Source organism: Rhododendron vialii, chromosome 1a, assembly GCF_030253575.1.
Source record: "Rhododendron vialii isolate Sample 1 chromosome 1a, ASM3025357v1".
Classification (NCBI taxonomy): Eukaryota; Viridiplantae; Streptophyta; class Magnoliopsida; order Ericales; family Ericaceae; genus Rhododendron; species Rhododendron vialii.
The window spans coordinates 17,559,786-17,572,125 of record NC_080557.1 but is presented as its reverse complement, the minus strand read 5'-3'; the positions used below and the strand labels follow the sequence as shown (position 1 = coordinate 17,572,125).

At 35.1% G+C, this 12,340-nt stretch overlaps 1 protein-coding gene across 1 annotated transcript in view; it reads right to left on the bottom strand.

The window, feature by feature from the left end:
• Positions 1–3,924, bottom strand: part of LOC131314967 (probable LRR receptor-like serine/threonine-protein kinase At1g56140) — a gene marked incomplete at its 5' end in the record, with an annotated part of 42,415 nt that extends 38,491 nt beyond the window's left edge. Inside the window, one exon of the mRNA XM_058344008.1 lies at positions 3,762–3,924. Within this exon, the coding sequence (XP_058199991.1) occupies positions 3,762–3,924 (163 nt within the window). The remainder of the gene's footprint in view (positions 1–3,761) is intronic.
• Positions 3,925–12,340: the final 8,416 nt, after the last annotated feature.

Sequence of the window (12,340 nt, the reverse complement as noted above, 5' to 3'; positions counted from 1 at the left end):
TACTGAATTGTTTAAGCTAACAAGCTGTTTGACATGTACTGAATTTTAACCACAGAATCCTGTCCCAACTTTCTTTTTTAAGACTACCACCATTTTTACCATTCTCCGTAGATTCTTTCAAGCACAAATCTATAAAAAGTTTATAGAGCTCTGGATCTTTCCAATTTGCTCTAACACCATCTCCAGAAGCCATCCCTACGAGTAGATATCTTTAGTTTCAATCCATCTAAATCAATGTATTGAATCTAATAAACTAATGTCTCAGTTGAGCCACCAAGACAAATTTTCTACTTATGATGACAATGATACAAACAAGAGCCAACCCAAAATAAACTTGTCAAACCAAGCTTGTGGTTTCCAACATAGATTTGAAGAACAAACAATTTAATAGCATTGAATCAAGAGAAATGCACGATAAAGTAAGGCAATTATCGAAATTCCGGCAACTAAAACAGAAACACTTTAGTGGTGGGAGAACTATTTTTTTTTCATAAGGAACACTTTGTTTATAATGGTTCAAAGAACAGGGTAGTTCTTCAATTAGCGGTTCACGAGACTTATTGCGTGTTTGGCATACTATCATGTTACAGAATCAAAGTAGGATCCGAGAGCCAAGAAAGTGGTTTTCGTTGGCTTCCCTGGAGGGATTAAGGGATACAGGCTGTGGAGATTAAGGGATACAAGCTTTGATCATCATAAGCAGGGATGTAACATTCGATGATCCGCCTATGAACCTTGGTTCACGCTCTACGTATCTTATTCTTTCAAGCCCTCTTTCTTCTGTCCAAATTGCTATGATGATCAATTTCTCAAAAACATAAATCTAATCTGAAATTCTAGTTGCCTAAACCCATAGAATATAAACTGAAATTGTAATATGAAATTCTTTCAAGCCCTCTCTCTCCCTCAATTGCAATTCAGAGAATATAAACTAAAAACCCACATCTCAAACAATATAAATCGGAAACCCTATGTAAAAAACTGAAAATACACAGACTGGCCATGGCGGGAGAGAGAGAGAGAGAGAGAGAGAGAGAGAGAGCAAACCTGGAGATGGGTCTGGGTCTTCACAGATCGTGTTTGTGGGATCGTGTTTGTGGGATCAGCATGGAAGGCGAGGGCAAGGAAGAGAAAGAAGACGCGAGAAAAAAAAAAAATGAAAGAACACGTTGGGCTCAGGCTGAGCGTGTTCAGCGATAAGTGATAAGTAGGGGGAGACCTACTTATTTTTTAACTCTCAGCTCTATACTTCCACTGAGCGTGTTCAGTGGACACTTTTGTGGTTATCAAACCAACTTATTTTATTTTTACTTAATCTATTCAGTTTTAAGTACTGAATTAGGTTATCAAACAGACCCTTAGTTGGAGTTAGGTGTAGTCTTTGGACTGAATCCCCTATTATTGGTTTCTTGATCCCTTGTTTAGGGATAGAGTTTCATCCTGATGTATTGTTTCTTAGCACCTGTTATTGTTTTGGTAAAAAAGAAAAATAGAAACATCACTTTGTTTGGTTTTGAGTTTTTCCAACTACCTCTTTACATGTTTTTTTTCTCTATCTACCTCTCTACATGTTTTCCTAATTATTAACTTAAAAAGACGGAGGAAGTAGACTTTCATTCAAGCCAATTATTCAGTACTCCCAATTCAAGTGGCATTGACATATGGTACTCCCTATAATTGAACGATCATCATCACACAATTTGACTCATTCATTATCGCTCAACTACTCAATAAAAGTTGATGATAGTACGCATGCCGGAAATTTGCCGTAACATAAATAGTTGGAAGTAACACGCACGTCTACAATAATAGATATGTATCACACTAAGGAGATTCACAAAGATCACGATTTTTAGTGAAAGTGTGATAAAAGGTTGTGCTTAAAATTTTTTAATTATCTCAGTTTAAGTCCAAAGCTGAGACAAAAAGTGGGTTTTAGCGCGAAATAAAAGATTTCGCTCTTGCAGCAAGATAAAAAAAAAAAAAACAACCTCACCCTTGCAGCGTGATAAAAGATTTTAGGGCGAAAAGAAATAAGATAAAAGATCTCGCTTTTGTGGCGAGATAAAAGAGAAAAGACTTTACCTTTGTGGCGTGATAAAAAAGAAAAAAGACCTCACTTTTGTGGCGTGATAAAAAAGAGAAAAGACCTCACCCTTGTGGCATGATAGAAGATTTTAAGGCGGAAAAGAATGAGACAAAAGATCTCGCTCATGTGGCGAGATAAAAGAGAAATAACCTCATCCTTGTAGCATGATAAAAAACTTTAGCATGGAAAAAAGTGAGATAAATGATTTCACTCTTGCGGCGAGATAAAAAGCCTACCTATTTAGGCGCGCAGTCTGAATTTTCATGTGGGAGGACTGGTACTCCTTCAGGCAAACTTTGAAAAGTTATGTAAGAAAAATGATATCGTTTAAGAACTTTGAAAAGTTCTTCTTCTTTTTTTTTAACAAAAGGTAAGAAGATAAGCCCTAGTTACACTCATCCCAAAAAATCTTTTTGTTTCATCTTCATCTTCATGCCCAAAAAGATTGAGAGAGAGAGAGAGAGAGAGAGAGAGAGAGAGAGAGAGAAGGAAAATCCCACAACTGGATTCCACTAGTGCCCAGTTGTTTCTTTGACGACGGGCGGACTATTCCACTAGTGCCCAATTTTCACGTGGGCGAGCTGTGATCTTTATGATTTATTGTAGTAGTGAATTTTAGTTATTTCGGATGTCTTCCAATTATATGTTTGACACACTAGTTAAAAAGGCAATTATATTATTATGGCGTAGCCTTATATGAAAAGGATTAAAATCCAATTGAGAAGCCACCATTGAAATTGAAATTCAATATAAACACAAAATCCACGAGAAATGGTTAGTTTATAAATAAAAAAAAATTTAAAGTTTGTCTATAATGTCACAATCTGCAGGTTGAGATAATTTTCCTAAAAATACAAAGTGCACACTATAACAAAAAAACACTACTGTCTACTAAATTTATTAGCTAAAACTAAATTTTTCGCCCCAAGAAAATCTTTTGGTGACCAACAAGTAATTTTGATGGGCAAAAGATCTGTTGTCATATTTTAAAATTTTTTTAAACAATGTTTATATATGTCTTTTTATATATTATAATATCATGTTAATTGCATTTCAAAAAATTCAGCAAATTTTAAGGAAAAAAAAAGTTTTCTCACTTTAGGAAGTAAGTATAAATATTTTTGGTTTTCTAATGTAACAGAAGTTCTTGGCTAGCTTATTGGTAAGGGCTTGGAAAATCAACTAAGGGTGCGTGGGTTCGAAACTTGGTAATGACAAAAAAAAAAATGGTCTAGTAGATACAAAGAAAAGATGACGCACAATGGTTTTCCATCGTTTATGGTTGTGTGATCATTTCGAATTTTTCAATCACAGTTATAGACCGTGATCTAAAGTGACATACAATCACACCCAGAAAAGAGAACTGATCACGCCCAAGAAAAATAATCACGGCTTATTACCGAGATAAAAGAGAAAAGATCACGCCTTTTGGCCGTGATTGTTTCTCTCTTTCAATCACGGTTTATAACCGTGATAAAAGAGAGTAACTTACAATCACACCCAGATATATCCATCACTGTAGCAGGAGCGTGATGAAAAACTTACAATCACAGCCAACAACTGTGATCTTTATGGTTTATTGTTGTAGTGACGTGAGTAACGCCATAGTAGGCTCGGATTTCCCAAAGAGAGAGAGAGAGAGGTGAATGGGGGGGGGAGGAAGAGAGGGTACCTTCGGAAGGAGGAGTAGTACCATTTTGAGCTCGGGCAATCTGAACCAAGCAGTCCAAGCCCAGGATGAATACAAAGTAAAAGGCCAGGGCAGAAAGAACTAAAGGTGTTGGTGATCCACCTATTACTTTCCTCTTCCTAAGTTGGTAATGAAGGAGATCCGTTCAAGCCTAGCCTATTTGTACGTGTTCAGAACTTCAGATTATATACAGTATTATGGGGGGGGGGGGGGGGGGGGGGGGGGGGGTGGGTGTGGGTGTGTCAGAAATAGACAGATGTATAAGAGTCATACTAAAGAGATTCATAAAGATCACGATTTTCAGTAAAAGCATGATAAAAAGTGGTGCTTAAAATTTTTTATCTCAGTTTAAATTTAAAGCTGAGATAAAAAGTGGGTTTTAGCATGAAATAAAAAATCTCGCTCTTACAGCGAGATAAAAGAAAAAAAACAACCTCGCCCTTATGGCGAGATAAAAAATTTTAGGACAGAAAAAAATGAGATAAAAGATCTCGCTCTTGTGGCGAGATAAAAGAGAAAAGACCTCATTCTTGTGGCGTGATAAAAAATTTTAGGGTGAAAAAGAATAAGATAAAAATCTCACTCGTGTGACCAGATAAAAGAGAAAAGAAGATGGGAGGGAAATTTCCAATGTTTTATGGTTCAAATGGGGCATAAGCCTGAGAAGTTCGAAACTGAAGTGGCTTCAAAGAGGACACGTGAGTAGTGTTTTTTCGTCTTTATTCAAAAAAATTAAGATTTCGATAATAATTTTTTACTTTTTAGATTCCTCTCGTCATGACGATGCAAATAATCCCCAAAAAATTGATGAAAAATTTAAAAATACGAAAAAAATTGAATAAGGACAAAAAAATAAGACAGTTGGCTTATTTAGCCGAGCGGGACACTCTTTCACAATCAAATAACTGTCATACCAAAGAAAATTAATGAACTTGGAAGAAAAAATGGGCTTGTAACCAGAGGACTAATCAACAAATGTCTTTAAATGCTGGGACATGGTAAGGTACGGTTTAAAATATTTTTGGGATGACACTATTAAAATAATAAAATAATAAATATGGGTAAAAAGTGGTGTTTAAATTTTTTTATCTCAGTTTAAGTCCAAAACAGAGATAAAAAGTGAGTTTTAGCTCGAAATAAAAGATCTCGCTCTTGTAGAGAGATAAAAGAAAGACAACCTCACCTTTGAGGAGTGATAAAAGATTTTAGGGCGGAAAAAAATGAGATAAAAGATCTCGCTCTTGTGGTGAGATAAAAGAGAAAAGACCTCACCCTTGTGACGTGATTAAAAAGAGAAAAGACCTCACCTTTGTGACGTGATAAAAGATTTTAGGGCGGAAAAGAATAAGATAAAAGATCTCACTCTTGTGGCGAGATAAAAGAGAAAATACCTAACCCTTGTAGCATGATAAAAAACTTTAGTGCGAAAAAAAGTGAGATAAATGATCGCACTCTTGCGGCGAGATAAAAAACTTACCCATTTAGGAGCGCAGTCTAAATTTTCATATGGGCGGGCTGATACTCATTTAGGCAGACTTTCAAAAGTTATGTGAGAAAAATGATATCATTTAAGAACTTTGAAAAGTTCTTTTTTTATTTTTTACAAAATGTAAGAAGATAATCCCTAATTACACTTATACCAAAAAATCTTTACGTTTCATCTTCATCTTCACACTCAAAGAGAGAGAGAGAGAGAGAGAGAGAGAGAGAGAGATGGCAAATCCCACAACTGGGTTCCACCAGTACCCAGTTGTTTCTTCGACGACGGGCGGAGTGTTCCACTAGTGCCCGATTTTTACGTGGGCGAGCAGTGATCTTGATGGTTTATTGTAGTAGTGAAATTTAGTTATTTCGGATGTCTTCTAAGCATACATTTGACACATTAGGTAAAAAAATAATTATATTATTATGGCTTAACCTTATCTGAAAAGAATTAAATCCAATTGAGAAGCCATCATTCAAATTGAAATTCAATATAAACACAAAATCCATGTGAAATGGTTAGTTTATAAAAAAATATCTAAAGTTGGTATATAATGTTACAATCTGCAGGTTATGATAATTTTCATAAAAATATAAAGTGCACACTACAAAAAATAATTTATTGTCCACTAAATTTACTAGCTAAAACTAAATTTTTCGCCCTAAGAAAATCTTTTGGTGACTAACAACTAATTTTGATTGGCAAAAGATCTGTTGTCATATTTTAAAACTTTTTAAACAATGTTTATACATGTATTTTTATATATTTTAATATCACGTTAATTGCATTTCAAAAAATTCAGCAAATTTTAAGAAATTTTTTTTTCTCACTTTAGGAAGTAAGTATAAATATTTTTATTTTCCTAATGTAACAGAAGTTCTTGGTTAGCTTAGTGGTAAGGGTTTGGGAAATCAACTAAGGGTGCGTGGGTTCGAAACTTGGCAATAACAAGAAAAAGATGGTCTAGTAAATATGAAGAAAAGATCACGCGCAATGGATTTCCATCTTAATTTATGGTGTGATCATTTTGAACTTTCAATCATGGTTTTAAACCATGATCTAAAGTGACATACAACAGTGCCGGTCCCGACGTTTGAGTTGCCCAAACCCGACCTCAAGCTTGGTTGCCCGCTTATTATTAAGTCATAAAAAATTTAAAATAAATACAAGGCAAAAAAATCAAGGTCACAATGTTCTTTTAGTTTGAATTCTATCAAAAAATTAAAATTAGAATGGAATTCGGGTTATGGTGCTTTATGATTTAGCATGATTCGATTCAAAGAAAAAAAACGATGGGTTTCTATTTATTTTTAACTTTCATTTTCTTATTTTGATCATTGTTCTATATTTAATGATAAATTGAAAAAAGAAATATTATGGACAAATTTGAAAAAAATACAAACCTGACTTTAAAAATGGTTAATTTTTTCATTGAAGTTTTTTAAATTGGTGAGTTCTGTGCATACAGTATATACATATACATGTATATTTTTTATATTTGCATACATCACTATGTGAGTATGCGAATGCGAGTAGTTGTTTTTTCTTTTTTCTTTTTGAGGAGTTTGCCTCATTCCGTTAATGTTCTTATTTTTTCAGTACTTATTTTCTGTTTTATGAGACAGGTCATTCTCTCACAATACATGACCTTTAATTTTAAAAATAAATACTTATTTTAGAAGTGGAACATACCTTAATTGTCGATGTAGAAGAAGTATCTCCCAAAATAAAAAAATGTACAACAACAAATGGCCTTACTCTTTTGAACAAATCTTAATTTTTTTTTAAAAAAGAAAAAAAAAACAGAGAGAAGAGCAGGGTGCAGTGAATGAAAAGAGGAGGAGGAAAGAGAGAGAGAAATTTAAAAGGAACAGACTGGAAAAATGAAACCTCAATGCTAGACACGAAACTTGAACTTGGGTACAGGTATACTTGAGGAAACTTAAGTATGCCCTACTAATCAACAAACCAGCACAATCCTTTATGCTATATTTGGGTCAAAAAAACATATATACGTATTTATATTTACATGGAAAAATTTTTTTTTTGGGTTGCCCAAGCCAATGGGCTTGCGGGGCTTACCCCGGGGCCGGCCTTGCATACAATCACACTCAGAAAAGAGAAACGATCACGCCCAAGAGAAACGATCACGGTTTATAACCATGATAAAAGAGAAATGATCATGCCTTTTGGCCGTGATTGTTTCTCTCTTTCAATCACGATTTATAACCATGATAAAAGAGAGTGACTTACAATCACACCTAGATCCATCACGGTTGTAAGAGCGTGATGAAAAACTTACAATCACGGCCAATAACTGTGATCTTTATGGTTTATTGTAGTAGTGTTAACGCGGGATAAAAGACCTTGCTCTTGCAGCAAGATAAAATAAAAACAATCTCGCCCTTGCGGCGTGATAAAAGATTTTAGGGCAGAAAAAAATGAGATAAAAGATCTTGCTCTTGTGGCGAGATAAAAAAGAAAAGACCTCACCCTTGTGGCGTGATAAAAGATTTTAGGACGGAAAAGAATAAGATAAAAGATTTCGCTCGTGTGGCGAGATAAAAGAGAAAAGAAGGTGGGAGGAAATTTCTAATGTTTTATGGTTCAAAAGGGGCATAAGCCTGAGAAGTTGGAAACTGGAGTGGCTTCAAAGAGGACACGTGATTAGTGTTTTCCTATTTCACAATCAAATGTCATACCATTGAGAATTAATGAACTTGGAAGAAAAATTGGGCGGGTAACCAGAGGACTAATCAACAAATGTCCAAAAATTGGGCCAGTAACCAAAGGACTAATCAACAAATGACTTTAAATGCTGGGACCTGGTAAGGTACGATTTGGAATATTTCTTTGATGATAACGTGTATACATAAATCACTGTGATGAAAAATCTTGTGGTTTGACTGGAATGGTATACTAGCTAGCTACTACGTACTATTCCTATGGTTTTGTTGACAAGCGAGGGTGTGGCTCCCATCGTACTCACAAGCACACCAAAGAGAAAATCAGCTCACTTCTCTCTCAGCCACTTGTTGGACTGCCAACTACATTTTCGGTTGACAGAGCTATTTGAGCTACCTTTGATGCTTTGTCTAGGCGTGGCATTAGAACAGGGTAGTGCTTGGTCTGTATATCAGAGCTTGAGGTTCTTGTATTTGAATCAGAAATCTGAGAGATTAGCGAGGTTGACAGTTGTATTGACTACTGAGCAATGTAATGGTCAGACTCATCAGAGTGTTGAGTGTTGTGAGGAACAGCTTGTAAAGCTTCCGCCTTCTGATTAATTGCTCCCGTTACCTCCGTGGAGTCTCCAATTTTGGGAATCACGTAATTCTATGTGTTCGTGTCTGTGTGTGTGTTTTGGCTGTGGTTTGATCGCTAAGGGCACAAAATGTTTTCCGAACAAACGTCAGTCTTTGCTCTAAGGAAATTAACCTCGTCTCCATGCGCGAATGAATGTGAAATTATATAAAGCACTCAAAGAGTCCTAGAGGGGAGGTGAATGGAACGACCAATTAAAAATTAGCTCAACCACAAATTCAAAGACACAAACCAAGTTCCATACTAAGCAATTCAAATCAACATCAAAGTAAATTGCAATAAAGTTAAATAACAAGAATACGAGATATACGTGGAAACTACTCAGGGTCAACAAACCCTAAGTATAAAACCATGGCCAAATCTACTCAATTTTCATAAATCAAAATGTTTAACAAGAAGACTTCAAGTTAGGAATTACTAACTTTTACCCCAAGTCACACCTAACTCATCTTCTTTACTAGCACCAGGTTCCCCTTCTTGCCTCCATGGACTCCTCGAGCGAAACCACCTCGATCTCCGGGTCAAGCCAACTCCAATATCATTTGGCCATGTAGAATGATAGGCAAAATTAACAAAAGAATTTGTCCAATATCATTTGTACAATGTATGCTGAATTAAAAAATTTGTAGGAGTTTGAAAAACAAATCAAACTAGAGAAAATGCATGATTATTAGAGTATTTCTCTAGATTGACAAAAGATGACAAAAGATTTTAGTCTTCCAAGTGCAAGAAAAGCCCAAGTGTATGATATGAGAGTGTAATGAAGATTTTGGACAAAGATAATCAATCTAGAGGGTATTCATGGAGCATGACAAAATTAACACTAAATTGACAAACAAAAATAATCAAACACTAAGTTTAAAATATTTTATTAATGCATAAGGAACCACATGAATATAAGAGGAAACGCTTCTCTCTCTGAAAGTGGTTTCGTGCAAAGTTGCACCCTACATGGAAGAAAAAGACCTTTCTTCTCTCTCTAAAAGCAGGTTTATGATGTATCCCTTAATCAGAAAATTAACCTAAGATCCAAAAGTAGGCGCCTAAAAACACATTTAGTCCAACCTAAGTTTCCATAATGTGTAGAGTTCATTAATGAAAATACTTTGGAGTCTAGGGTCCGTGAAAAGACAAAATTGCCTTTAATGAAAGTGCCAACTCAGCACATGGGAATACTTGGACACCCGCGCCTTTCATTGTTACGGCCGGATGGGAAAAAAAAACTGACGCATTCAATGAAATTATAAGTGTAGCCTCTCTCTCTTATTTTTCTCGCACGTGTGCACCTCTCCCTCTCGCACCTGACGTGTGCCCATCTTTGCCTATCTATTTCTCTCTCTCTCTAGGAACAGTGCACACCTCTCTCTCTCTCTCATACTCCACTTTAATTGACTTTTCAGACTTTCAAGAAAGTAGAACATTTACATTTTAACTTAAATTATTTTTGTTCTACTCTATTTACCATTTCAGGATTCTATTTTTTTTTTACAACAAAGTGGTTGGGAAAGGAAAAGATAAAGATTAGACTAGACTTTCTTTTCTTTTTGGAACAAATAACCGTATCTGTTCAGTTTATTATGACTGTACAGAGTACAAATTTACATAAATAATCTTATCTGTTAGTCTTTTGGAATAATACAGTGTATAGATTCGAATAAATAATTATATCAGTTGGTTTTATTGTGATTATACATATTTAGAATTCACAAAAAAAAAACCTTATTTTTTCTATTAAAAAAAAGATAACGTTATTTGTTTGTCTCTTTTTTTTTTTTTGGGTAATTAAAGTTTTATTCACAACAAACAGGAAACAAAATCAAAGGGGCATTCCCCAGTGAACCAAGCCAAAAAATTGCTCAGAAGAACACTCTACAGCAGAAAAAACAACTAACCCAAAATCAACAACTATACAAGCTACTCGCTAATACCTAGAGTAAAAAAAAAACGAGTCGAGAAGCGCCAACGAGAGCAGAGAGCCAGATTAACTCCTATTCTCTTCACTCCTCTCCAAGAACTGATACAAGCTCTAACCTCTGTACAAATTTGAGCTTCCAAACCCCGCACATCCAAGCCTCTATGCTGTTGGAAAATACGTCTGTTACGCTCCCCCCAAACATGATAAATTGTAGCAGCAAAAACCACTTTAGCCACCAGATTCAGGAAAAGAGTGCCAGTATGGTGTTGAACCATCCAATCTACCACCTGAGAAAGAATAGAAAGGCTGCAAAATGAACTAAACTTCATTTGCAACAAGCTCCACAACTGAGATGAAAAAGGGCACTGAAAAAATACATGCTCATGAGATTCCACAGCATTTGAACACAACACACATTGGTTTTCCACCAAGACACCCCACTGCTGCAACCTGTCCTTTGTGGAAAGTCTACACAGGATGGCCAACCATTGCACAATAGCCCACCTAGGAACTGCATGCTTGTACCACACTACTTTAGCCCAAGGAACCAGAGGTTTGGGCCTTCTGAAAACATTGTTACAACAAAAAAAAATTACCTTTACATTTTTACAACAAAAAATTGGCCTACCGTCAAAAAATGAAACACATATGTTGGTTTGAACAAATAACCTTATTTGTTAATCTTTTGGGATAAAAGGTTTGTATAGATCACTAAATTTTTTGATTTTATTGAGATTATATAAAGTACAAAATTTGCAAAATAACAATATTATCTGTTGGTCTTTTTTAAAAAAGTACATAGCATAAATTTAGATTGATAACCATATCTATTATTGCGATCATACAGAGCATAGATTTTGCAAAAATAACCTTATCTATTAGTATTTTTAGATAATACAAAGTATCAATTTTAATAGATAACCACATATGTTGATTATTGCAGTTATACAAAGTACAGAAACCACAAAGATAATCTTATCTATTAGTCTTTTTTAAATGATACGGAATATATATTTGGATCGATAACTATATTTGTCCATTATATTATAATAATACATTTTACGTTATCTTTGTTTTAGTTTGGTGTCACACATAAAAATATATATATAATGTTATATGTGTCCTTTATGTGCCGCACATATGTTATTAACCTTATATGTTATCACTCTAAAATTATAGAAAAGTCTTCCAATTTGTTTAGAAAGTGGTGACATTAAACAAGCAGAAAAATTAAAAATAAAAACAGAAAAGGCTTTTAATTTTTTAATTTTTTTATTTTGATCCTAAGAAATGGCAAAGTTACATTCCCTTTTTAATGAAACTGATGATGAAAGCAAAGTCTCCACACTAGGCTCTCTCTCATAGGCAAAATAATACATTTTCATTGATTATTATCAACCCGTTCAAAAAAAGAAAAGACTATCAAAGACCAAAGTAAATTGACGAACAAAGCAAATTGATGAACAAAGCACCATCAACATCGTCAACAAAACCATCACTTCGCCGGACAAGTTTTACTAATCATCGGAAACACTTTGATGGACACCAACGACCACCGGCGATTCTTGCCAGTCCTTAAATGTTCTCTGGTGAGCCTTTTCGAAAGCATCAGAATATTGAGAGATAGATCAGCTCCGGAATCGCACGATCGGAGCATGTCTTGTATTTGTCGTCTCCCTATTGTGCTCATCGGAGCCTCGCCGAACTTGGACAATCAAAACTGGAGCTTCTACTGTCACTGGTGACCATAGTCCTCGTTTTCACGAGGGGCTTGACGAAACCGCTTTAGGATTGCACCCCTTCATGTTTGGTTTAAAAGGGGGATAGTTTTGGAAGGCG